This window comes from Pungitius pungitius, chromosome 9 (assembly GCF_949316345.1).
Source record: "Pungitius pungitius chromosome 9, fPunPun2.1, whole genome shotgun sequence".
Classification (NCBI taxonomy): Eukaryota; Metazoa; Chordata; class Actinopteri; order Perciformes; family Gasterosteidae; genus Pungitius; species Pungitius pungitius.
Window position 1 is genome coordinate 19,533,126 of NC_084908.1, and position 25,577 is coordinate 19,558,702.

At 45.5% G+C, this 25,577-nt stretch overlaps 4 protein-coding genes and 1 long non-coding RNA gene across 5 annotated transcripts; 1 reads left to right on the forward strand and 4 right to left on the reverse strand.

Moving 5' to 3' along the window:
• Nucleotides 1-103: 103 nt before the first annotated feature.
• On the reverse strand, nucleotides 104-4,666 carry LOC119218024 (galectin-related protein-like). Its single transcript, XM_037472152.2, has 6 exons — nucleotides 4,606-4,666; nucleotides 3,767-3,874; nucleotides 2,120-2,197; nucleotides 1,832-1,920; nucleotides 1,307-1,487; nucleotides 104-808 (listed from the first exon to the last, which is right to left on the reverse strand). The coding sequence occupies exons 2-6, from the start codon at nucleotides 3,803-3,805 to the stop codon at nucleotides 665-667; spliced, it is 531 nt and encodes a 176-aa protein (XP_037328049.2). The 5' UTR covers nucleotides 3,806-3,874; nucleotides 4,606-4,666; the 3' UTR covers nucleotides 104-664.
• Nucleotides 3,868-6,044, forward strand: LOC119218077 (uncharacterized). The gene is made up of 2 exons (XR_009956872.1): nucleotides 3,868-4,821; nucleotides 5,028-6,044. It is a non-coding gene; the product is annotated as an uncharacterized LOC119218077 (long non-coding RNA).
• A 270-nt stretch (nucleotides 6,045-6,314) lies between these two features.
• Nucleotides 6,315-9,794, reverse strand: LOC119217946 (E3 ubiquitin-protein ligase TRIM39-like). The gene is made up of 2 exons (XM_037472018.2): nucleotides 9,613-9,794; nucleotides 6,315-8,678 (listed from the first exon to the last, which is right to left on the reverse strand). The coding sequence occupies exon 2, from the start codon at nucleotides 8,674-8,676 to the stop codon at nucleotides 7,042-7,044; it is 1,635 nt and encodes a 544-aa protein (XP_037327915.2). The 5' UTR covers nucleotides 8,677-8,678; nucleotides 9,613-9,794; the 3' UTR covers nucleotides 6,315-7,041.
• Nucleotides 9,795-10,555: 761 nt separating this feature from the next.
• LOC134132695 (equilibrative nucleoside transporter 1-like) lies at nucleotides 10,556-12,299 on the reverse strand. The gene is made up of 5 exons (XM_062564273.1): nucleotides 12,079-12,299; nucleotides 11,612-11,720; nucleotides 11,397-11,482; nucleotides 11,122-11,306; nucleotides 10,556-11,021 (listed from the first exon to the last, which is right to left on the reverse strand). Exons 2-5 carry the CDS (start codon nucleotides 11,709-11,711, stop codon nucleotides 10,901-10,903), a joined length of 492 nt encoding a protein of 163 aa, XP_062420257.1. The 5' UTR covers nucleotides 11,712-11,720; nucleotides 12,079-12,299; the 3' UTR covers nucleotides 10,556-10,900.
• Nucleotides 12,300-14,224: 1,925 nt separating this feature from the next.
• Nucleotides 14,225-16,942, reverse strand: LOC134132692 (E3 ubiquitin-protein ligase TRIM39-like). Its single transcript, XM_062564264.1, has 2 exons — nucleotides 16,813-16,942; nucleotides 14,225-16,425 (listed from the first exon to the last, which is right to left on the reverse strand). Exon 2 carries the CDS (start codon nucleotides 16,421-16,423, stop codon nucleotides 14,792-14,794), a length of 1,632 nt encoding a protein of 543 aa, XP_062420248.1. The 5' UTR covers nucleotides 16,424-16,425; nucleotides 16,813-16,942; the 3' UTR covers nucleotides 14,225-14,791.
• Nucleotides 16,943-25,577: the final 8,635 nt, after the last annotated feature.

Genomic DNA, 25,577 nt, shown 5'->3' on the forward strand with positions numbered 1-25,577 from the left:
CAAATTTCAAATTGCTGACATTTCTTCTCCCTTTCCTTTTTTATACTGTATTTTACAATAACAAACAGAATGCAACAATAATTGTTGGTACTAACCAAACATATTAGACCACACTATCTGTATCATTTTAAATAGCTATTTTATTTTATTTTGCGAAAATACACAATGGATATAGAAATAATGATTTATTTCTCATATAGATGTTCTTTTAATATGAACATCGCAATGTGTAGTTTGAGGTAGTCATTACATACAGATCATGGAGTTATCACTGTCAAACAAACAATACATAAACAAAATATAAACATTCTGGGCTGCCTTCATGTAAGCTCAATTGATGCTGCGAGATGATAATAACAGTTGCAGTAGTTGTGTCCCATTGGCTGACTATATGTTCCACAAATTACAGTTAGAGAAACAGATCAACAATCAAACGATGAAGGGCTTCATAATGAGAAAAAAAATAGATTTCATAAATGTTCTGTGAACTTTATAAGGGGATATTGCTGAATGTTTCAACATATATTCATAAATAACAGTTACAATAAAACTTTCTTGTGACTCATTTCTTTCCATCTGGAACATCTGGAGCCACAAAGTCCAGAGTGAATACTGGAGTGGGTCCCGGAGGTTCGTGTTTCCATGTCTTCACGTGCTTCCTTCCTCAGGCCAGTTTAGTGACGGAGACGCCGCCTTTGATCCACAGCGTGTCGATGTCGCCCAGCGACGTCAGCCGGTGGTGAAAGTCGAACAGCTTCTGCCCGTCCACGAACACACGGAACCGGCTCTGTTCACAGCGAATCTCGATCTGGGGGAGAAGGGGCGGGACCCATTTGACATTTAACGTGACACCTCAGAGGACTCATCGGATGTCTTCCACTCAGAGAGACAAAAGCGTCACGCCACAGCATCAAGTTGTGTGATTGACACGTTAACGTCTAGGTTTATGTGATCTTTAGGGTTAGAAGAAAAAAAACAACTTCAAATTGAGTTTTAAATCAACCACGAGGGGCCCAATGTGCACTGTATTACCAGGCTTTAGTGCATGCAAGTTACTACACACACACACACACACACAGTTGTACCAACAATGTGCTGATGGTGCAGACCAGTGGTCCAGAAGAAAGCTCTGAGGATTGTCTCCATTACGTCACATGATCAAACAGAGACTTGGACATCAACAACATACAGTACAGTTCAATTATTGTTCCACACACAAAGGATTTATGGTTTTTCACGAGCAACATGTAGTTCATGTAGAATCAGTGAATGCTTTTGTTTTACATTGCCGGTAGGCTGTTGGTACCTTGAACGGCTGGCCGGCGATGAAGGGGAAGAACGGCGCGGCTCGGTCGCCGTCGCCCCAGCAGCCGGCCACACAGGCCCGGCGCAGCACCTGCCGCTCCCGGAATCGAACGCAGAGCTCCAGGGCCACGTCGGGGGGAGGCTCCGCGGATCCAATGCCGCACGTCAGCGCCACGTGGAACCTAAAGGACGAGAACCCGACGTGACTCTGACGTCAGCGCTCTGACAGTCTGTTACAAAACAGACAGTACGTATTCACGTTAAAATGCACTTAAAGTCCTGATTGTGCAGAATGGCCCATTAAATAATAACAATCATTATTATTATTATTATTATAAAAATAACAATGAATATTAGCAGTATTTTATAAACTGATGGATCTCTTAATCCATTATAATCTAAATCTTAATTTATAAGATGATTATTTCTTAGTCAACCGGTCGCTGAGATGCTTCTATTATATAAATAAGCCGAGTTTGACATTTGACTTTGTGTGATGATTGGAAGTTACGTGAAAGTATTTTACCTGTCAGGACACGAGTCGACAACACCAACCACGACAACCTTCTTACCCGGATGCATCCCACCAGGGATGTGCCCTCTGAAAGGAACCGCCTGCACACACACACACACACACACACACACACACACACATAAACATTTGCATGGATGATACAAAGATGTGATTAACAATAGAAGTCAAATTAAGTGGAGATAATTAACAACAGTTACAATAAAATTGCTGTATACTTTATAATATACTGGGTTCAGGGAAAAATAATTGAGTTTAAATATTTTGAGACTAATAAACTACCAGATTTCTCTCAGCATTTCTCTCCGGCGGACGAACACTTGGTTTATTTTCATCACTTCTCTGTGGAACGACCCACTTCTGAAAGGAAAAACAACACATGTATTAGCTGGTGTTGGTGCCATTGTGGAAAAGTCAGGGGGTCATCGAAATCATTAGGATTCATCCAGGAAGCATCCAAGGTGGCAGAACGGTTTTGATTGTGAACCATTCACAGAAAGAAATAGTTACAGGCCAAATAATAATAAATAAATATGTTTCAACCACTTACACTGTAAAAAAAAAAACAGTGTTTCTAGACCAGGAAACAAAATATCCAAAAAACAAAATATGTAAATGGCATAGCGTTCTAACCAGGATGTACGATGCACATTTAAAAAACAAAATGCAGAGTCTCTAAATATTTATACGACTCCTTTTTCGCTCGAGCTGCAACAGCTGATTTCGACCAGCAGGGGGCGGGGCGGCGCTGCAGGGAGAAAAAAACACAACAGCGCCTCCCGGTGAGAGGACGTCTGTGTGGTTTGGGTTAAGGTAGCTGCAGCAGCTTTAAATATTTAACATGTAACATTAATTAGTAACGTTTAAAATGACGTTAACATTAATATCAACATAATATAAAGGTATGTTATTGGCAAATGTGGTAAAAATTTAAAAGAAAACATTTTTTAATAAATCACTTAATTTTATAATTACAATTTATTTGTATTATAATCTCAATATGAGGTTTTGAGCCACATTCAAATGATTTTTTTTATTTGAAACTATTCATGTTTTTACGTTGAATCAGGTGTTTTAAGCTGAATTATCTCAAATGTGTATTACTTGCTATAAGGTAATTATTACACAAATAAAAGTAAAATGATACAAACACATTTTGCAGGTTAGAAAAGAACAAAAAATGTGTTTCATTCGCTGAAAGTCATTTTATTTGACTTTGAAGTCGAAAGCAATACGATTTAAAACGGCGTGACCTCACGCACCCTGTGACCAGCACGTGCTGCGTCAAGTCTGAATAAAACAGGAAGTACAATGACTTCAGGTTTACCTTCAGAGTAAAAGCAGCTGATCTGAACAGAGCGCTGAGTATGTTAGACCTTGAGGTTAGAAATTATGCAGTAAAGTTAATTCCTTCTCAAGTATTTTAAACTCCCTGAAACCCAGAGACGATATAAAGAGATGACCTTAGCGAAGTCTACTTTATAAACTGCTGATGTGTAGTTTTCCCCTAGGATCAATGAAGTAATTTTCAATGAAACTACGAAATCATATTCAATTTTTTATTATTACTTTGTCTTTTTTGCAACAGCTCTGGTTTTTCCCTGCGCATAAAGTTGAAATCCAGTATCTCAGTAAACCGTTTTCCTACTGAACTGTCTGACTGTTTGACTCATAGATATTCAAAATGTGGCCACAGATGATTGGCTATTTTATTTTGTTAAGTCTAACAGGAAGTCGCTTTGTTTCATTATGGCTTGCTTTACACCAGTCAGAGGATCGCAAGTTATTAGAGAAAACTTTTCTGTCACCCAAGAAACAAATACTGAAAACAGTAAAGTTAATGCGAGGCCCCAGTCAGATCGATCCTCTCTGTGTTTGGTTTTAAATCTCTCACCTGCTTCCTGTTTGCCCAGGTGTGTTCAGACTCACCTTCCTGCCCTGCGCTGTCACTCTGTGGGTTTCGGCCATGTTGATCGGAAGGGAAACAACCGGCGGAGAAGAATGAGCTGCAGGTCCAGTTTGTCCGCCTCCTGTCGACTAACGTAAACGCTTCAACAACCTGCCTCATTACACTCCAACACACACACACACACACACACACACACACGCACACTGCTCTGGTAATCAGCTGCCCCTGCATGCCTTTCTCTCTCAGGTCAATAACAAGAGAGCTTATTGTGAGGCTGTGACGGGAAACAAAACCCCAAATAATGTTTATTTATTCATGAAAACAAAAACAAAAAAACAAAGTATTTTTTTAAGATTATTGATGTTGTAAAAGAAAACCGTTTTTAAATAAAGAAATCAGTGTAAGCAGCACTTGATGCTCCTTATGAAGGTTAATTAAATATGTGTTAAAATGCTTTTTAAAATGCTTTATTATACAGTACAGAAACTTTATTTGATTGAATCATGTGCTGGCGAGTTAACGTAAGGAAACAGAGAGCTACTCGCTTTCTCTTACTATTATTTCATCTCATTAAATTAATGTTTTAATGTCACGTCTTATTTGTGTAGATTAGTTGTTGCTGTGATATCTGGTGGGGATCCTGAATAAATAGTCATGTAAAGTAAATCTGCAAATAGAGAGCAGGGTACATGATACATGGGGCTAAATACATTCACTATGGCTTTCGGTGCGTTTGTGGTCTTTGTTGACATTTAAAAAAAATGAAGAACATTCCCAGACTTTAAAGTGGTGAAGATTTGTCTCAGCAGTAATGTCTCAAATCTAAAAGTACCAAAGTAAAAGTCCCCAAAATACTCACCTCACGAGCCGGCGAACCGAGGAACGAAGCTTCATCAAAAACGTCTCGGTTGGCTTCTGATTCGTTGGTTTGTACAGAAACGCGTTCTGTCGCCACTTTCCCCGTGTTTCCACTTCCCATGGAGGGAAGAAGAGAATGAGAGGAAGCAGGACACGAGGTCAAAGGAAAGGGCCGAGCGGCAGGAAGAGGAAACGAGAGACGCTCCCCGCTTGAAAAGTAAAAACTAAATCCACGATTCAAATATTTTATGATATTTAATTTGCAGCTTGCTTTGAAATTCAGTACATTCATTATTTCAATTTTAATTTAATATGTATAAAACGTTATATATTAATTCCTTCAGCTCAGATCTGTGGTGTCCACTGCTGAACTTGAGATGATCCTTCATGCACTGCTGTAATTCTGCTCCTCTCATCCCTTAGTGTTGCTGCTCTTAACCGTTTGCAGGTCATTGAAGACGCTGCAGCCAGATGACTCACCAGGACCAATCAACGCTCTCCCCCACACTGCCATCTCTCCACTGGCTCCCCGTAGCGTTTAGGAGACACCTTCACTTACAGAGCACTCCATGGTCAGGCTCCCCACACATGGACCTGATCTACTTCACCCTACACAGCCGCTCACACTCTCAGGTCTAATGCCACAGAACCTCTGTCTGTCCCTCGTAGCCGACCTTAAGACCCGCGGGGATCACGCTGCTGAGGCAGTAGCTCCTGAACTGTAGAACGCTCCGCCTTGTTGATTCTGTGAGCGGATTCACTCATCGGCTCCAACGCACCTCTTCAGCCTGGCGTTTGTGTTGTTTTACACTGTTTTACATGGTGGATTCTCTCATGTGTTCATGTTGAGTTCCTGTAGAGCACTTTGTGATCTCTGTGAATAAACGTCACGTTTTACTTACTTCTGTCCTCCAAACAGAACCAACACAAGAAAACCCTGTTTTAAGATGTTTGTTCTGTGCCCCCACATCTTCCTCCTCTTCCTCATCTGGACCTTCCAAGACGACCCCCCCCCCCCGAGGCCTCCATCACTTCCTGAAGGGGAGCTGGTTTCTTTCCTCCTGGTTCATCCATGACAGTAATGTTTGGTTCTTTTTGACCTGAAGGACCCGTTTTGGGGTCTTCAGAGTCTCTGGGTCATGACGTAGGCGTGCACTCTGCAGGTGGAGCGTGTTACCGTGAAGGGGCTCCTTCCTTCTGGGTGGTGGAGCACACGTCCTGACAGCCTCACGTACCAGGGTTACACCGTCTTCCTGCTTCTCATCACATCACAAACAGGAATCTTCTCTTTGCTCGGATGCTTCAAAGTATTTATTGTGTTGTTTTCTTTGTTATCAGTCGTCTTTCTGTTCGTTCTCGACTTTTAAAAAGTGGTTTTGTTTTGTCATTTTAAAGAGGACGACCGTCTTTAGGAAAATAAAAAGTAATGTGAAGGAAGGATGAAGTTGTCTTGTGAGCTTATTTAGTATTTAAACGAGGTGACGCCTCCTCCTCTTTGTGCGTGTCATCAAGAAGACAAACAGGTATGACGTCATGAACTCATGAAAGCTGCTTGATGAATAACAGCCTGTGCAGCTCTAACAACTACAGCTCAGCTGGAAAACTCTTGTTCCATTATTTCAGTTCATGGTTTTTCTCTCCGGCACCAAATAAATACTTTGTTACTACAGCAGGAAAACTGTAGATCAAAGTCAGTGTGTAATTACAGTTGTGTTTGGTTCTTCTTCTGCTGCTGGTTCTCAGTGGAGTGGATTCTCCTCAGTATCTGAAGCCACTGAACAGTTTCATCAACCTCGGATATTAACTCACGTTAGAATTGATCTTTCTGTGGAACTCGTCGTTCACACTGACCAATTGTCACATGATCAATAAACAAAGAACTCGGACATGTTTCCTGCATTAAACATTAAACAAGAAGTATTTATTAACACATATGAATGAGCAGTTATTTCTGTTCTCAAGTTATTTATAAGGCAAAACTATTTTGTTCATCAACAAATGTGCATTTCTCTTTTTTCAAAAATCAAAATAAGCAATCTTTGTTTTTAAGTCTTTTTACAAATATTCACAAAACAAAATAAGCCAAAGTTACTTTTAATTATTCAAACCTCGTTTCACACCAAGAGAACATTTACATCTATATTATTATTCACTTTGTCCATTGATCTTTAAAGCAGTACAACAATAACACAAAGTGTATCCTGTGAACATGATGGAAAGGTAACAGACATCAGATATGATTTGTTTTGCTAATTTACTCAAAGTCAAACTTCAGCTTTGGATATTTAGTGAAAATAAAAATGTATGGATTTAAAAGGTTGGAATAGAAATTCTCCATAAGGATCAAAAAATAAGAGAAAAACAAACAGTATTCATACAGAATATGTACATTTATTCCCGTTAATGAATAAAATTATCACATGAAAGAAGAGAATGATTAGTTTACTTTGACAGGAGAGATGATCAGAGGAGCAGAGTTTGTACCATCGTAATATAGACCAGGACAGAAGTACGGGAAGAGCTTCTCAGTGAAGGAGCAGCCAGTGAAGGAGTAGATGAGAGCTGCAGCTTCTACGTCATAAAAGGAGACCACACCCTCCTCATAGTCCACAAACACCCCCACCTTCTGAAGACCAGACTTCACAGAGAGATCAACTGGAGGATCATCAAGAGCTTTGTATTTATTTCCAGTTATCAAACGTATGATCCAGTAACCATCCTGAGGACTCCATGAGATGAATTCCTTCCTGTTGACAGACTCTCTGATCACTCCTAAAGACCACTCAGTCTTTCCTTCAACCTGAACCTCAAAGTAAAATCTGCCTGAAGAGAAACTCTGCTTTGTTACAACACAGAACCAATAAGAAAATCTCTTTGTGTTGTTTGGGAGATTCTTCTTCACATCACCAAGTTTCACTTGTTTCCCATCATCAGACAGGATGAGTTCACATTGAGCTGTTTCAGGATCAAGAGTCACATCCACTGCAAACATCTGGACCCTCTTCAGCTCAGCTTCACCACACCACTTCATCTTTTCACTGAGTGTCTCCTCCAGCTGAGACACAGCTCTCACCACAGTCCCCTCATATGAAGGACAAACACGGACCTCTGTCCAGTCCTTGGTGGGTGGTGGCTGATGGATGTTTGAGGACTGGAGAAGATGGAGGTGGTCTTCAGAGAGAGAGAGCTGCTCCACCTCAGCGCTCCTCTTCATCAGATCAGAGATTTCCTGGTCCAGCTCTCTGATGAAAGCTTCAGCCTGTTTCTTTGTGGTTTCCTGCTTCTCTTCTATTGTTTTGAGGAGCTCCTTCAAGCCTCTTCCAACAGACTCCATCAGATCAGTGAAGACCTGAACACCTTCTGCTTTCTCTCTGCCTGCATCTTCCTCACTGAGGTCCACCGAGTGTTTGATCTCCTGAATCTTCAGTCTTCTCTTCTGGACCATCTGCTGAATTTCAGCCTCTGTCTTCTTCAACTGGACCTTCTTTTCTTCATATTCTTCTTCCAGAGGAACAACATCATGCATCTTGTGGTCTAAAACAGTGCAGAGCGCGCAGACACACGTCTGGTCGCTCTTACAGAACAGCTCCAGAGGTTTATCGTGCTTCGTACACATCCTGCCTTCCAGGTTCTCCACAGGGTCCATCAGCTGATGTCTCTTCAGGCGTGAAGCTGTCAGATGAGGCTCCAGGTGAGTCTCACAGTAGGAGACCAGACACACCAGGCAGGACTTGAGGGCCTTCACTTTGGTTCCAGTGCAGACGTCACAGGGAACGTCTCCTGGTTTGGACTCTTGTTGCTCTGAGCTGCTGCGGCTGGCTTTCTGCTGAGTGGACTGTCTGAACTGAACAACCATCTCAGAGAACATGGTGTTGACCCTCAAAACAGGTCTGGTGGTGAAGTCCTCCTTACACATTGGACACAGGTTCTGGTCGCTGGTGTTCCAGTGTTCATTGATGCAGTTCATGCAGAAGTTGTGTCCACATGGTGTGGAGACTGGATCAGTGAACACATCCAGACAGATGGAGCACAGGAACTGATCTTCAGATGGACCATAGTTTGCAGAAGCCATGTCTGCACATGTTGTGGAAGAGAAGAAATATATATAATTATAATGTGTTGTCATTTGAAAGCAGTGGGATTGTAGCGTGTAACATTGGGTAAAATCCTGTGTCTTCATGGTCACTATTCTTGATGAACAGCCCAGAACGTGTCCACATGCTGTGAATAAAGAGCAGCACGCTAACAACGCTCTGCTTACTTGGTGACAAACATGTAGCATCTCATTTAGATGATTGACACTAAAAGCCTCCAGCAGGTTCCTGTTGGAACACGTTTAACGTGACGCAGCAAGAGGAAACAGAGGAAGGGACCAGGAAACAGAGAGACTAAAGTTTCTGAACTCATCGGCTGGGGGGGGGGGGGGTAGTAATCTGCCAGTGGTCGGTCGCTGTGTGGTGTCAGATTTTTTAAAAAGTGAGAAAAACATGTCCATGTGGTCATGAAGATACTCATTTAACGTTATATGGGCTTTGCATGAGGAGGAGGCGGGTTCATGTCTGAATTGCGTCATCTGAGGCGCATCGCTGATAAACCAATAGGGAGTCTGGATGGTAAATGTTTACACTTCTCATCCAACCACAATCAAATTCACTCAATCGACGTCGCGTTTTATTCGGATCTGTTTTTTGTGTGATTTTGAACGACAAACAGTAAAACAAGTCAAAATGAAATAGGAGTAACGAGGCGGTTTTTTAAATGTAAGAAGTAGAAAGTACAGATATTTGCGTGAAAATGTAATGAATAGAAGTAAAACGTCGTCTGAAAAATAAATACTCCTAACTGTAGATACCCAAAGTTTCTACTTAAGTACAGTAACGAAGTATTTGCACTTCGTTACGAAGTATTTGTACTTTGTTACTTGACATCTCTGGTGAACAGAGAGGAACTTACGAGTTGTGTGTTCTTCCTGCTTGTTGAAGGTGTAAATGTGACCAGCTGTACTCACCTGTGTTCTCAAGAGACTCTGCTGTGTTGCTGAGGAACACCTGATGACGTCACTTTGACTTTTCTCTCAGAAACACGGAGACTTGTCTTCACTGCAGCGCGTCTGTCTCTCTGACCAACTTAACTTTCGTTTCTGGAGAGTGACGTGGAAGCTCCGCCCCTCCGCGTAGCTCCGCCTCTTACTGGAGCGTCATCTGCTGGTGACGTTGTTTCCTCCCTCTGATTCATTCTGATTGGTGGAGGAGTCAAACATAAACAGGATGCAGAGACAAGTCCGGGTCCAAGGTTACTTTAACTTTTAAAGGAATAGTCATTCCCGTCACGTTCCACTTGTCGCTTTCACACACTCACAACACAGTTGTGTAGAGTATGATTATGTTTTTTTTATTAAACTTTTTATTTAATTTCCTTTATGTCCCATTTATTATTTGTATTCTATATAAACCATAGCCCATAGGCTTCTATTTGATTTCATACTGTAGAGTTAAATTGGAATTCGAACAAGCCAAAGTTATTTGTCTTGTTGTCCATTGTCTCCTTGTCTTTCTGTCCGATGTTCTGCACATGAACATCTCAAATGTCAAATATCTAACACATTTTGGCAAAAAATGTTCCTAATTCCTGAAGAAGCTCAACGAACATTGATTCAATCGACTTGAAATCATTAATGCAAGTGACCCAACATTGGAAACCCAAAACGAATGAAGAAAGGATCAATTCCAATGTTGATATTATAAATAATGAAACTCAAATGAGACACAGATAAGAACATTTTCACCATAGCGATACATTTTCATCCCCGTCCTCGTTGTGTGTCCTCGTTGTGTGTCCATCACAGCTGGGTAGCGATGTTAACTTAACGCGTCGAGCTTGACCGAGTCACCTGTGTGCGTTTTCTTATGTTTAATTCAACAAGTGCTTCATGTCCCTCACGTGTCTGTCCAGGCTGGATTCTGTCCCCGTTGATTTAAAAAGCATTTTAAAAAGCTTATTGGGTATATTCCATATTTCAAAAATTGACTAAATGTATTCATTATTTATATATATGTGTGTGTGGCTCAAGGTGGGGCCCCGGGACCCTTTGTGGGTCAGTGGCCACTGACTGAGTTAAACTTTGTGTTTAACTCAGTTTGTGTTTAAAAAACCCTTTTCACACATTTTCTGCAACTCAACCAACCGCAGCGTGAACATCGTCTCCTTCCCGTCCACGCAGCCCCGTGGCCCAGTGGACGTCGGTGGTCACGTGATCCAGGTTGGCGAAGGTTGGGAGGAGCGTTGTGAGGCTGGAATTAGTCGACACCAAGAGCTTTGACGAAGCAGAAGGAGACCAACGCTCCCAGTGACAGACCCAGGGCGATGGAGAGGCTCATCAGGAGGCCGGCCGCCTCGCGGTCTTTACCCCGCACCAACCTGAGGGACACGAACCAACCTGTGACTTCAGAGGGGTCTGAGCAGAAGAACCCCATCCAGCCCCACCTGGAGGTCAAAGCACTTCCTGTCGCGGACTCACTGTGGAGCGTAGGCCACGCAGAGGCTCGCCAGGTACCCGTTGGAGAAGGAGAACGTCGCCATGATGGAGACGAAGAACCAGTCGCGGCGGAGGAAGGCGGGAAGCCTGAAGGTCATCGCCAGCAGAGGGACGAAGACGACACGAGACGCCACGGCGACGGGAAGCCACCGGCTCTCCTTCGAGGGCTGAACACACACACACACACACACACACACACACACACTCAGGGGCCGCGTTCAAAAGGGTTAAAGGTCAAAGCGGCCGGCGCTGCTCACCCATTGGACGCAATTCGTGAGGACGCGGCCCGAGAGGTCCATGGCGCTGAACACGATGAAGCAGCAAACGCAGGTGAACACCTTGTCTGCGAGGGACGGAGAGCAGGTGGAGACAAACACACCGATGACCATCACGCTCAGACCTCAAACTGGTCCACGGCCACGGTAACCCTGGGGTACGACGCCTGACGGGCTGCGGAACGCGGGCGCCCTACCCCAGGCGGCGTTGTCCTTGTAGACGGTGCGAACTCGGCTCGTGATCACAGGAAACACCGACAGGGTGACGAGGAACACGGCCGTCACGCACAAAGCCATGCAGCGGATCTGAGGGACACGCGGAGACGCGTTGTTCAAAAAGACGCCCAAAGCAACGCTGGAACACAGGTGGATCTCAGGTGAGGAGCGGAAACCACCTGGAAACCAACCAAACCGTTTCCATCACGCATTTAAACCACTGAGAAACCTACAAATGAAGGTTTTTAGTGAATTTGAGAGACATCTGCAGCTATCAACGTTTTAATCTTTAATCAAACCTTCTGATTGCAGCTTTTTCATCTCATTGTACACTAAATATTTTTTGCATCATATATCTTTATTGTGATTTCCTGTGATGTGATTCTCCTGAATCAAACACTAGTGACTTTGTCCTCAGTTTGAACCAAACAGGCGTGAAGTCCTTCACCTTGTTGAAGACATGCCAGCCACAGTGTTTCTCCAGGTTCTCGTCCCTCTTCTGGTCTCCTCCCTCCTCGGGGGTGTAATGGCAAAAATATATGTAACAAATGCTTCATTTGTATAACCAGTTTATTAATTGCAAGTGCTGAGATGGAAAGGCCATGGTATGAGAGCTGATGGTTCCACACTGATAAATGTCCTCAGCGTCCGAGCTGTAGAGACTAAACAAAGTAGGTCAGTGTGTAACCAGATTTGTTGTGAGGGCGAGTCTATGGTCAAAGAACTGATGTCTTACATGGACTAGCTGTCCCCAGTATCCTGGCTGTAGAGACTCAACAAGGTGGTCGAGGTTTCTGTTGAATCCACCGATAACTGAACTTGTGTATAAGAACTGCCTCGTTCTGTTAGGGGGGGGGAAGGAGGTTCATGACAGTCTGCAGAGCACGTAGCTGCTGTGACCTTTCTTCCCTTGCAAGGAAATAAACGGAGAAAGACATATTTGACTCAGAGCCTTTGATTCTTACTTTACGATTGTCTGTGCTGCTGCTCAACGCTGTGATCTCTGTAAAGGGAAGGGAACCAATCACCAGCGTGTAAGTTCACAACGCCATCATCCAATCAGCTGCAGCCAGCGGCGCGAGAAGGACTCGGATTTTCTGCTTCAGTGAAATAATGGAAAATAAATACCAAGGAGTTCTCATCATTTAAGAGTAAAACATGTTGTGTTTGAATGTGATTGTTGATGCGTTTGTGTCGCAGCTGGTTAAAGGTGGAGTTGATTTTAATTACTTCATGTTTCGTATCTTTATTCTCAATCTGCAAAGTCTATAAAGTACTTTAAATTAATGTATTGCAGTGCAAAGTACAGTATTTACATCTGAATATAAAAGTATTAAACAGCAGGTAATAAAGTTATTTGAGGAATGTGAGGTGTTTTTTGGAGTGAAGACTCGACTTTAGTCGCTCAGCCCAGTTGAATAAGTGCAGCTTTTGATGCTGATCACTGATTGGTGACGAGCTGCTTCTGAGCTCGTACCAGCTGCATTCTCTCATGTGTCTGTTATTGAACCCGTGTTCATGTTGTGTTCCTCTTCATGTTGAGTTCCTGCCTGTAGAGCACTTTGTGATCTCTGTGAATAAACTTCACGTTTTACTTACTTCTGTCCTCCAAACAGAACCAACACAAGAAAACCCTGTTTTAAGATGTTTGTTCTGTGCCCCCACATCTTCCTCCCCTTCCTCTTCCTCATCTGGACCTTCCAAGACGACCCCCCCCCCCCCGAGGCCTCCATCACTTCCTGAAGGGGAGCTGGTTTCTTTCCTCCTGGTTCATCCATGACAGTGATGTTTGGTCCTTTTTGACCTGAAGGACCCGTTTTGGGGTCTTCAGAGTCTCTGGGTCATGACGTAGGCGTGCACTCTGCAGGTGGAGCGTGTTACCGTGAAGGGGCTCCTTCCTTCTGGGTGGTGGAGCACACGTCCTGACAGCCTCACGTACCAGGGTTACACCGTCTTCCTGCTTCTCATCACATCACAAACAGGAATCTTCTCTTTGCTCGGATGCTTCAAAGTATTTATTGTGTTGTTTTCTTTGTTATCAGTCGTCTTTCTGTTCGTTCTCGACTTTTAAAAAGTGGTTTTGTTTTGTCATTTTAAAGAGGACGACCGTCTTTAGGAAAATAAAAAGTAATGTGAAGGAAGGATGAAGTTGTCTTGTGAGCTTATTTAGTATTTAAACGAGGTGACGCCTCCTCCTCTTTGTGCGTGTCATCAAGAAGACAAACAGGTATGACGTCATGAACTCATGAAAGCTGCTTGATGAATAACAGCCTGTGCAGCTCTAACAACTACAGCTCAGCTGGAAAACTCTTGTTCCATTATTTCAGTTCATGGTTTTTCTCTCCGGCACCAAATAAATACTTTGTTACTACAGCAGGAAAACTGTAGATCAAAGTCAGTGTGTAATTACAGTTGTGTTTGGTTCTTCTTCTGCTGCTGGTTCTCAGTGGAGTGGATTCTCCTCAGTATCTGAAGCCACTGAACAGTTTCATCAACCTCGGATATTAACTCACGTTAGAATTGATCTTTCTGTGGAACTCGTCGTTCACACTGACCAATTGTCACATGATCAATAAACAAAGAACTCACACATGTTTCCTGCATTAAACATGAAACAAGAAGTATTTATTAACATATATGAGTATAATGTGCAGTTATTTCTGTTCAGTGTTTGATTCTCAAGTTATTTATAAGGCAAAAGTAATTTGGTTATCAACAAATGTGCATTTCTCTTTTTTCAAAAATCAAAATAAGCAATCTTTGTTTTTAAGTCTTTTTACAAATATTCACAAAACAAAATGAGCCAAAGTTACTTTTAATTATTCAAACCACTTTTCACACCAAGAGAACATTTACATCTATATTATTATTTTACTTTGTCCATTGATCTTTAAAGCAGTACAACAATAACACAAAGTGCATCCTGTGAACATGATGGAAAGGTAATAGACATCAGATATGATTTGTTTTGATAATTTACTCAAAAAGTCAAACTTCAGCTTCGGATATTTAGTGAAAATAAAAATGTATGGATTTAAAAGGTTGGAATAGAAATTCTCCATAAGGATAAAAAAATAAGAGAAAAACAAACAGTATTCATACAGAATATGTACATTTATTCCCGTTAATGAATAAAATCATCACATGAAAGAAGAGAATGATTAGTTTACTTTGACAGGAGAGATGATCAGAGGAGCAGAGTTTGTACCATTGTAATTATAACCAGGATTAAAGAACGGGAAGAGTTTCTCAGTGAAGGAGCAGCCAGTGAAGGAGTAGATGAGAGCTGCAGCTTCTACGTCATAAAAGGAGACCACACCCTCCTCATAGTCCACAAACACCCCCACCTTCTGAAGACCAGACTTCACAGAGAGATCAACTGGAGGATCATCAAGAGCTTTGTATATATTTCCATTAATCAAATATAGAGTCCAGTAACCATCCTGAGGACTCCATGAGATGATTCCCTTCCTGTTGACAGACTCTCTGATCACTCCTAAAAACCACTCAGTCTTTCCTTCAACCTGAACCTCAAAGTAGAATCTGCCTGAAGAGAAACTCTGCTTTGTTACAACACACAACCAACTAGAAAATCTCTTTGGGTTGTTTCGGAGATTCTTCCTCACTTTACCGTGTTTCACTTGTTTCCCATCATCAGACAGGATGAGTTGAGGATGAGCTGTTTCAGGATCAAGAGTCACATCCACTGCAAACATCTGGACCATCTTCAGCTCAGCAAACCACTTCTTCATCTTTTCACTGAGTGTCTCCTCCAGCTGAGACACAGCTCTCACCACAGTCCCCTCATATGAAGGACAAACACTGACCTCTGTCCAGTCCTTGGTGGGTGGTGGCTGGTGGATGTTTGAGGACTGGAGAAGATGGAGGTGGTCTTCAGAGAGAGAGAGCTGCTCCACCTCAGCGCTCCTCTTCATCAGCTCAGAGATTTCCTGGTCCAGCTCTCTGATGAAAGCTTCAGCCTGTTTCTTTGTGGTTTCCTGCTTCTCTTCTATTGTTTTGAGGAGCTCCTTCAAGCCTCTTCCAACAGACTCCATCAGATCAGTGAAGAACTGAACACCTTCTGCTTTCTCTCTGCCTGCATCTTCCTCACTGAGGTCCACCGAGTGTTTGATCTCCTGAATCCTCAGTCTTCTCTTCTGGATCATCTGCTGGATTTCAGCCTCTGTCTTCTTCAGCTCGACCTTTTTTTCTTCATATTCTTCTTTCAGAGGAACAACATCATGCATCTTGTGGTCTAAAACAGTGCAGAGCATGCAGACACACGTCTGGTCGCTCTTACAGAACAGCTCCAGAGGTTTATCGTGCTTCGTACACATCCTGCCTTCCAGGTTCTCCACAGGGTCCATCAGCTGATGTCTCTTCAGACCTGACATAGTCAGATGAGGCTCCAGGTGAGTCTCACAGTAGGAGAACAGACACACCAGGCAGGACTTGAGGGCCTTCACTTTGGTTCCAGTGCAGACATCACAGGGAACTTCTCCTGGTTTGGACTCTTGTTGCTCTGAGCTGCTGCTGCTGGCTTTCTGCTGAGTGGACTGTCTGAACTGAACAACCATCTCAGAGAGCAAGGTGTTGACCCTCAAAACAGGTCTGGTGGTAAAAGCCTTCTTACACATTGGACACAGGTTCTGGTCGCTGGTGTTCCAGTGTTCATTGATGCAGTTCATGCAGAAGTTGTGTCCACATGGTGTGGTGACTGGATCAGTGAACACATCCAGACAGATGGAGCACAGGAACTGATCTTCAGATGGACCATAGTTGGCAGAAGCCATGTCTGCACATGTTGTGGAAGAGAAGAAATATATATGATTATAATTACCTGGTGGCAAACATGTAGCATCTCATTTAGATGACTCACACTAAAAGCCTCCAGCAGGTTCCTGTTGAACACGTTTAACGTGACGCAGCAAGAGGAAACAGAGGAAGGGATCAGGAAACAGAGAGAGACTAAAGTTTAAAGCACAGAGATTCAGCTCCAAGTGACTGAAGTCCTGGGACAGTTTGAAGCTGTTACACTGAGTTACTGTATCGTGGGACTGTGGATAAACACACAGACTTTTATTGTTAACATTCTATCAAGTAGGAAGTGAACACAGAGGAACTTACGCGTTGTGTGTTCTTCCTGCTTGTTGAAGGTGTAAATGTGACCAGCTGTACTCACCTGTGTTCTCAAGAGACTCTGCTGTGTTGCTGAGGAACACCTGATGACGTCACTTTGACTTTTCTCTCAGAAACACGGAGACTTGTCTTCACTGCAGCGCGTCTGTCTCTCTGACCAACTTACCTTTCGTTTCTGGAGAGTGACGTGGAAGCTCCGCCCCTCCGCGTAGCTCCGCCTCTTACTGGAGCGTCATCTGCTGGTGACGTTTGTTTCCTCCCTCTGATTCATTCTGATTGGTGGAGGAGTCAAACATGATCAGGATGCAGAGACAAGTCCGGGTCCAAGGTTACTTTAACTTTTAAGGAATAGTCATTCCCGTCACGTTCCACTTGTCGCTTTCACACACTCACAACACAGTTGTGTAGAGTATGATTGGTTTTTCTTTAAAACTTTTTATTTAATTTCCTTTATGTCCCATTTTTTATTTGTATTCTATATAAACCATAGCCCATAGAGTCCTATTTGATTTCATACTGTAGAGTTAAATTGGAATTCGACAGAGCCAAAGTTATTTGTCTTGTTTTCCATTGTCTCCTTGTCTTTCTGTCCGATGTTCTGCACATGAACATCTCAAATGTCAAATATCCAACACATTTTGGCAATAAATGTTCCTGATTCCTGAAGAAGAAGCTCAACGAACATTGATTCAATCGATTTGAAATCATTAATGCAAGTGACCCAACATTGGAAACCCAAAACGAGTGAAGAAAGGATCAATTCCAATATTGATATTATAAATAATAAAACTCAAATGAGACACAGATAAGAATATTTTCACCATAGCGATACGTTTTCATCCCCGTCCTCGTTGTGTGTCCTCGTTGTGTGTCCTCGTTGTGTGTCCATCACAGCTGGGTAGCGATGTTAACTTAACGCGTCGAGCTTGACCGAGTCACCTGTGTGCGTTTTCTTATGTTTAATCCAACAAGTGCTTCATGTCCCTCACGTGTCTGTCCAGGCTGGATTCTGTCCCCATTGACTTATATTCCAAATTTCAAAAATTGACAAAATGTATTAATTATTCATATTTATGTGTGTGTGTGGCTCAAGGTGGGGCCCCGGGACCCTTTGTGGGTCAGTGGCCACTGACTGAGTTAAACTTTGTGTTTGTACACAAAGTCACGGCCACGACATCCGATGAACAAATACACAATTTGTTCACTTTATTTCGAAAGACAGAGAAACTGAGTTTTGCCCTTTAAAAAGGACACAAAAAGACGCCATTGTTCAACAAAACCACCAAAAAAGTCAAATTAAAAAATTACTCAATAGAACCGTTTAAAAAACCCTTTTCACACATTTTCTGCAACTCAACCAACCGCAGCGTGAACATCGTCTCCTTCCCGTCCACGCCGCCCAGTGGCCCAGTGGACGTCGGTGGTCACGTGATCCACGTTGGCGAAGGTTGGGAGGAGCGTTGTGGACGTGAGGCTGGAATTAGTCGACACCAAGAGCTTTGACGAAGCAGAAGGAGACCAACGCTCCCAGTGACAGACCCAGGGCGATGGAGAGGCTCATCAGGAGGCCGGCCGCCTCGCGGTCTTTACCCCGCACCAACCTGAGGGACACGAACCAACCTGTGACTTCAGAGGGGTCTGAGCAGAAGAACCCCATCCAGCCCCACCTGGAGGTCAAAGCGCTTCCTGTCGCGGACTCACTGTGGAGCGTAGGCCATGCAGAGGCTCGCCAGGTACCCTTTGGAGAAGGAGAACGTCGCCACGATGGAGACGAAGAACCAGTCGCGGCGGAGGAAGGCGGGAAGCCTGAAGGTCATCGCCAGCAGAGGGACGAAGACGACACGAGACTCCACGGCGACGGGAAGCCACCGGCTCTCCTTCGAGGGCTGAACACACACACACACACACTCAGTGGCCGCGTTCAAAAGGGTTAAAGGTCAAAGCGGCCGGCGCTGCTCACCCATTGGACGCAATTCGTGAGGACGCGGCCCGAGAGGTCCATGGCGCTGAACACGATGAAGCAGCAAACGCAGGTGAACACCTTGTCTGTGAGGGACGGAGAGCAGGTGGAGACAAAGACACCGATGAGCATCACGCTCAGACCTCAAACTGGTCCACGACCACGGTAACCCTGGGTTAAAGCGACGCTAGAACACAGGTGGATCTCAGGTGAGGAGCGGAAACCACCTGGAAACCAACCAAACCGTTTCCATCACGTATTAAAACCACTGAGAAACCTACAAATGAAGGTTTTTAGTGAATTTGAGAGACATCTGCAGCTATCAACGTTTTAATCTTTAATCAAACCTTCTGATTGCAGCTTTTTCATCTCATTGTACACTAAATATTTTTTGCATCATATATTTTCATTGTGATTTCCTGTGATGTGATTCTCCTGAATCAAACACTAGTGACTTTGTCCTCAGTTTGAACCAAACAGGCGTGAAGTCCTTCACCTTGTTGAAGACATGCCAGCCACAGTGTTTCTCCAGGTTCTCGTCCCTCTTCTGGTCTCCTCCCTCCTCGGGGGTGTAATGGCAAAAATATATGTAACTCTTTTAAATGCTTCCTTTGTATAACCAGTTTATTAATTGCAAGTGCTGAGATGGAAAGGCCATGGTATGAGAGCTGAAGTGTTCCACACTGATAAATGTCCTCAGCGTCCGAGCTGTAGAGACTAAACAAAGGTCGTATGTGTGTAACCAGATTTGTTGTGAGGGCGAGTCTATGGTCAAAGAACTGATGTCAAGGTCGGGCTGGAGCAGGTTGCAGTGCGGACTCAAACGCAGAGTTTTTTTCCAAAAAAGTGCTCTTTATTCCTTAACAAGGACATGACGTGCTCCAACGACGAAGGACGTAAGACAATGACGCGACAAAGGACAACTGGCACACAGGGCTTAAATACACAAGGGAGGTGCAGGTGATTGGACACAGGTGGAATCAATCAGGCAATCACAGGACAAGGCAGGAAGTGTAGTCACCCAGGAACACCAGAGACATGAAAACCACAAAATAAGACAGAGCAGACCCAAACCGTGACAGAACCCCCCCCTCAAGGACCGAATTCCAGACGGTCCTAAAGGGGGGCAGAACCATGAAAATCAGACAAGGGGCGGGAGGGTGGGGACCCGACAGCTATGGTCCGGCGGCCTGCCGGGGCGGCGGCCGGGCCTCAGGGTCTCGGGGGGTCTGCCGGGTCGGCGACCGGGCCTCAGGGTCTCGGGGGGTCTGCCGGGTCGGCGGCCGGGCCTCAGGGTCTCGGGGGGTCTGCCGGGTCGGCGGCCGGGCTTCAGGGTCTCGGGGGGCGCCAAGCTGTGCGGCTCCGGCGTCGTCGTGGCGTGGGGCGCCGAGCTGTGCGGCTCCGGCGTCGTCGTGGCGTGGGGCGCCGAGCTGTGCGGCTCCGGCGTCGTCGTGGCGTGGGGCGCCGAGCTGTGCGGCTCCGGCGTCGTCGTGGCGTGGGGCGCCGAGCTGTGCGGCTCCGGCGTCGTCGTGGCGTGGGGCGCCGAGCTGTGCGGCTCCGGCGTCGTCGTGGCGTGGGGCGCAGAGCTGTGCGGCTCCGGCGTCGTCGTGGCGTGGGGCGCAGAGCTGTGCGGCTCCGGCGTCGTCGTGGCGTGGGGCGCAGAGCTGTGCGGCTCCGGCGTCGTCGTGGCGTGGGGCGCAGAGCTGTGCGGCTCCGCCGTCGTCGTGGCGTGGGGCGCAGAGCTGTGCGGCTCCGGCGTCGTCGTGGCGTGGGGCGCAGAGCTGTGCGGCTCCGGCGTCGTCGTGGCGTGGGGCGCAGAGCTGTGCGGCTCCGGCGTCGTCGTGGCGTGGGGCGCAGAGCTGTGCGGCTCCGGCGGCGTCGTGGCGTGGGGCGCCGAGCTGTGCGGCTCCGGCGGCGTCGTGGCGTGGGGCGCCGAGCTGTGCGGCTCCGGCGTCGTCGTGGCCGGGGGCGCCGACCCAACCCCTGACCCCACCCCCCCTTCAAGGACCGACTTCCAGGCGGTCCCAAGAGGGTGGGAGGGAGGGGTCATGGTCGGGGGCCGTGGGGACGGGACTGGAGGGGTCATGGTCGGGGGCCGTGGGGACGGGACTGGAGGGGTCATGGTCGGGGGCCGTGGGGACGGGCCTGGAGGGGTCATGGTCGGGGGCCGTGGGGACGGGCCTGGAGGGGTCATGGTCGGGGGCCGTGGGGACGGGCCTGGAGGGGTCATGGTCGGGGGCCGTGGGGACGGGACTGGAGGGGTCATGGTCGGGGGCCGTGGGGACGGGACTGGAGGGGTCATGGTCGGGGGCCGTGGGGACGGGCCTGGAGGGGTCATGGTCGGGGGCCGTGGGGACGGGCCTGGAGGGGTCATGGTCGGGGGCCGTGGGGACGGGGGCGGAGACTGGAGTCTTGGGGCCGGAACGGGCGGAGACTGGAGTCTGGGGGCCGGAACGGGCGGAGACTGGAGTCTGGGGGCCGGAACGGGCGGGGGTCTTGGAGCTGGGGGCGTGGGTCTTGGAGCTGGGGGCGTGGGTCTTGGAGCTGGGGGCGTGGGTCTTGGAGCTGGGGGCGTGGGTCTTGGAGCTGGGGGCGTGGGTCTTGGGGCCGGTTCGGGCGGAGACGGGCGTGGTTGGCGCCGTCGCTGCCGCCGAATGCGGAGGTCCAGGGCGTGGGGGTCGTACCTGGCCTGTAGGCGGGCGGCCAGCTCCAGCACCTGTTTCCAGCGTGCGCTGAGGACTGGGGGCTGGACGCTGGCCTCCATCGGCGAGGCCCAACTTGGGTCTGGAGAGCGGCGAGGGCGGTGACCGGGGCGCTGCCTGGAGCCTGCTTCCGAGCCGGGGTTGGCGTTGCGCCGGGCAGCCAGCTGCGTGCCGTGTGGGTCCCCAAACGCCAGGCGAGTTCCCAAAAACGGGTTTCTCATGTCAAACCCTGCTGAGTCTTTAGGTGGTGGCGTCATTCTGTCAGGGGAGGACGCGGTCGAGGGCAAGGAGGGAGGACTCAAACGCAGAGTTGAAAAATAAAAGACTTTAATTGTCAAAAACTCAAAATCAAAATCGCTCCAACCAAAAAAGGGAGGAAGGAGGAGAAAACAAAACAGACAAAAACAGGGACCTAGACTTGAAAACACGAAACAGACTTGACTTGACTTACTTGACACATGAACGCTGACATGTAATGACGCCACACCAGACAAGGAACTCACAGGGCTTAAATACACAAGGGAGGTGCAGGTGATTGGACACAGGTGGAATCAATCAGGCAATCACAGGACAAGGCAGGAAGTGTAGTCACCCAGGAACACCAGAGACATGAAAACCACAAAATAAGACAGAGCAGACCCAAACCGTGACAACTGATGTCTTACATGGATTAGATGTCCCCAGTATCCTGGCTGTAGAGACTCAACAAGGTGGTCAAGGTTTCTGTTGATGCCACCGATAACTGAACTTGGGTATAAGAACTGCCTTGTTCTGTTACGGGGGGGGAAGGAGGTTCATGACAGTCTGCAGAGCACGTAGCTGCTGTGACCTTTCTTCCCTTGCAAGGAAATAAACGGAGAAAGACATATTTGACTCAGAGCCTTTGTTTCTTACTTAACGATTGTCTGTGCAAAATCTTCCACCACAATTTGGTGTCAGAAGTGGGATCGTTTGAAGTTCCGTCGGGACTCTATGGACGTAAATAAGGCCTCTTCAGGATCAAAAACAAAAGTGATTCTGCCCCAAACCTCATCAGATTCAGAGAGTGGGGTCCGGCGACCAAAAGGGGCCTGACTGACTTCAACACGATCAAACCAAGGAAGATTTTCACTCAAATCGGGTAAGAAGTTGATATTCTGATTTCAAACGGGATGCTCTGAATTGTAATGGGTGATAACAGATTACAAAGCGGCTATTTGGTACTTTGGGATTTTTTTAAACATTTTTTTTCCTCTTTTTATAAAATCCAAATTCCGGTTATAGATTGGGTTTCTAACGAGGATAACTTGTCTTTCACCGGTTATTGAAATGAAATCATAAAAGTAATTGTAAAGTATTTCTGGTTCATCAGCATCCAACTTTTTACTGAGGAAGACAGGGGCAATTTGCGGATTGACGGTTGTATTCAGACTAACACTCGAAAATCGTATAATTGTGACCCTTGACCAAGAGGAAGACAGGGACAACATTAGTTGTGACCCTTGAACAAGAGGAAGACAGGGACAACATTAGTTGTGACCCTTGACCGAGGGGGGAAGATAGGATGGATTTTGCGATCTAACGATTGTATTCAGACCAACACTGAAATCGCATAATCGCAGGCCTTGACCTGACAGGAAGACAGGAACAATATTGTGTTTCGGATAATAATAATCTGAGAACAGATATTTGCGCCCTTGACCTATATTTATTAACCAATATTTTTGGTTGGGTTTTAACTTGTATTTTTCCTATGTAAAAGAAAATCAAGACTTATAGTGACGACTATATTTTAAGGAATACAAAGTATACTTCACCACACCTGACAGATGGGTGGTGTACTGGGTAAAAGTAAAAAGGAAATGAGTCCTCCGGAGGGACACATTGTGGATGTGATGAGACAGAAATATGAAGATAAATCAAAATGTTTGGATGGCATGAATGTGAATGCAGTCAATAAGAAACGTATGACTGAAGAATTATTGTGCGTTACGACCAGTGGTTCACGAACCAGATACAAAGGTTTCTGGACAAGATGACCGATGGGTTTCTTTTCTGCTATGTGTCCGAGTCTAACCGATGCTGGAGGCCCTCTTCTCATCACATGTCCGCCAATATCGCACCCTTCCCAAGCATGCTGATCCGCAGAAAGAACCACAACAACCAGGTTCCACAGCACACAATCTGATTGACGTGAGGAGAGGGAGCAGGAGGCCGCATGTGAGGGGGAGACGGCATCCATGCTGAGATCCTCAAATGATGAGGGAAGTGAAACACACACACACACACACCGCCGCCTGCAATGAAGAAACGCTTTCTGCACTAACTGCATGTACACTCACACACTTACACACACTCACTCACACACACACATCCAAGCAGCAACAAGCTCACATGGACATCACAAAGCCATTTGAAACAAAAGCTTTCACTCAAACACACATATAAGAGTTCAGTGGAAATTATGCCCATCACTATGGGGAGAGTTCGAGAGAAACTTTAATTATCTTTCATTTTTAATTGAAAAAAGGGGCTACACATTCTGTAACACAACAAAAGTATTTTCCAGGTCAGAAATTGAGTGGCAGACGTGTCTTCTCTTGTTCTAACATATTTGGTTCTTCGAGTCGGATCTCAAGAACTCGTTTTCCTCTCAAGGTTTGGACCTGAAACTGTGCACAGGGAGTCTATGACTCTTCTCAAAGTCCTCAACATGCTCAACAGGAGGGATGGGAAGGCTGAGGAGCATTTAGCTGGTAAATTACTTAGAACATTTTTTGTCATGCATTGATTGCGAAAGACACAATCCCAAGGTTTAAATTACGAGAAAACATTAGTATGGACTTAATTTAACTAAATCAAGGTAAAGAAAAGGAATATTGTCCGACCATCATAAATGAGATGTTAATGTTTTAACAAAAAAAAAGAAAGAAAAACTCAACAGAAGAAAATAGACTGAGATTTGAGAAACTGGACGAAAGGTTTTGTTTTGAACATGAACACACGATGAGAACAAGGTAACAACGTATCTGATTTCTACTTTTGGGAAGAATTTAAATAATAATTTGCTGTTTTTATCCACAGTCAGCAGGACTGAGTGAATAAATAAGAAAATAATGGACGGAAAATAATTGGATACAAGGTCGCTCCTTTTTGCTAAAGTCACAAACTAAGTAGCATTAGAGGGCTCTGACGTTTGACCTATTACATGATGGAAACTTATTATCTTACCAAGCTTAAATCATTGTTGAACAAATGGGAGAAAGCAGAGAATAAGAAAAGAGAAGAGATTACGTTTTCTGCTCAATGTTTTTCCTCCACAGAAGCTTCCTTATCAGGTCATGAAGGCCACAGAGAGCCGGACATGAACCCATCACACCAACAATCAACAAGCAGAGAGAGAGCATCCTGGATCCACCTCATGCAGGATCAGGAGTCATTTATTGCCACATATGTAACACACATAGAGTAATTTGTCTTAATGGTTTCTGCGATTTAAGGGAAAAACAAGATAAGGTAAAATTTGATTAAAAATACACGAGCAAAAATAAAATGGATATAAATGGATAAGATGTAAGAGGTTGAGCCAATTGCCAGCAGGAGATTGCACTGCTGATGACTCAGTTGTGCAGATACCTGACTCCTCCGAGGCGGGGCTGGCGAACCAGGGAGGTGAGTACAATAAGGTCACCTAGCTGGAACCAGTGAAGAACCCAGGTGGAAGCCATTAGGGTCACTTTGAGAGGGGAGTAATAACGCCCGGGGGTTTAGAAGGGTCTGTAGGATGGAGCTCAGAGGTGGATCTGCACTGCAGGGATTGGTGAGCAATGATGCCACCTAGACCACGATTGGACTTACAAGTATTTAGGGTTTGTTGGATTAATGGTAACAGAAATAGAAATGGATACATAGACACACGCATATATATATTGGACCGAAGCACAATTCCTAAATAAGAAAGATAATTAGGGAAGAAACTGTAGAATAAAAGTTAAAAAAAGAATCTCTAAAATTGATAGAAGATGTCTGACTGAACTTTGTTGTTTTTGGTTTTTATCATACGAGGAACATGTTCCAGTGGATCCTGAACTGGACTCCGCTTCGCCACCCGCTGTGATCTCCCTCGGTACCGCCAACCTCCCCCCACACCAAGGATGAAGAAGAACC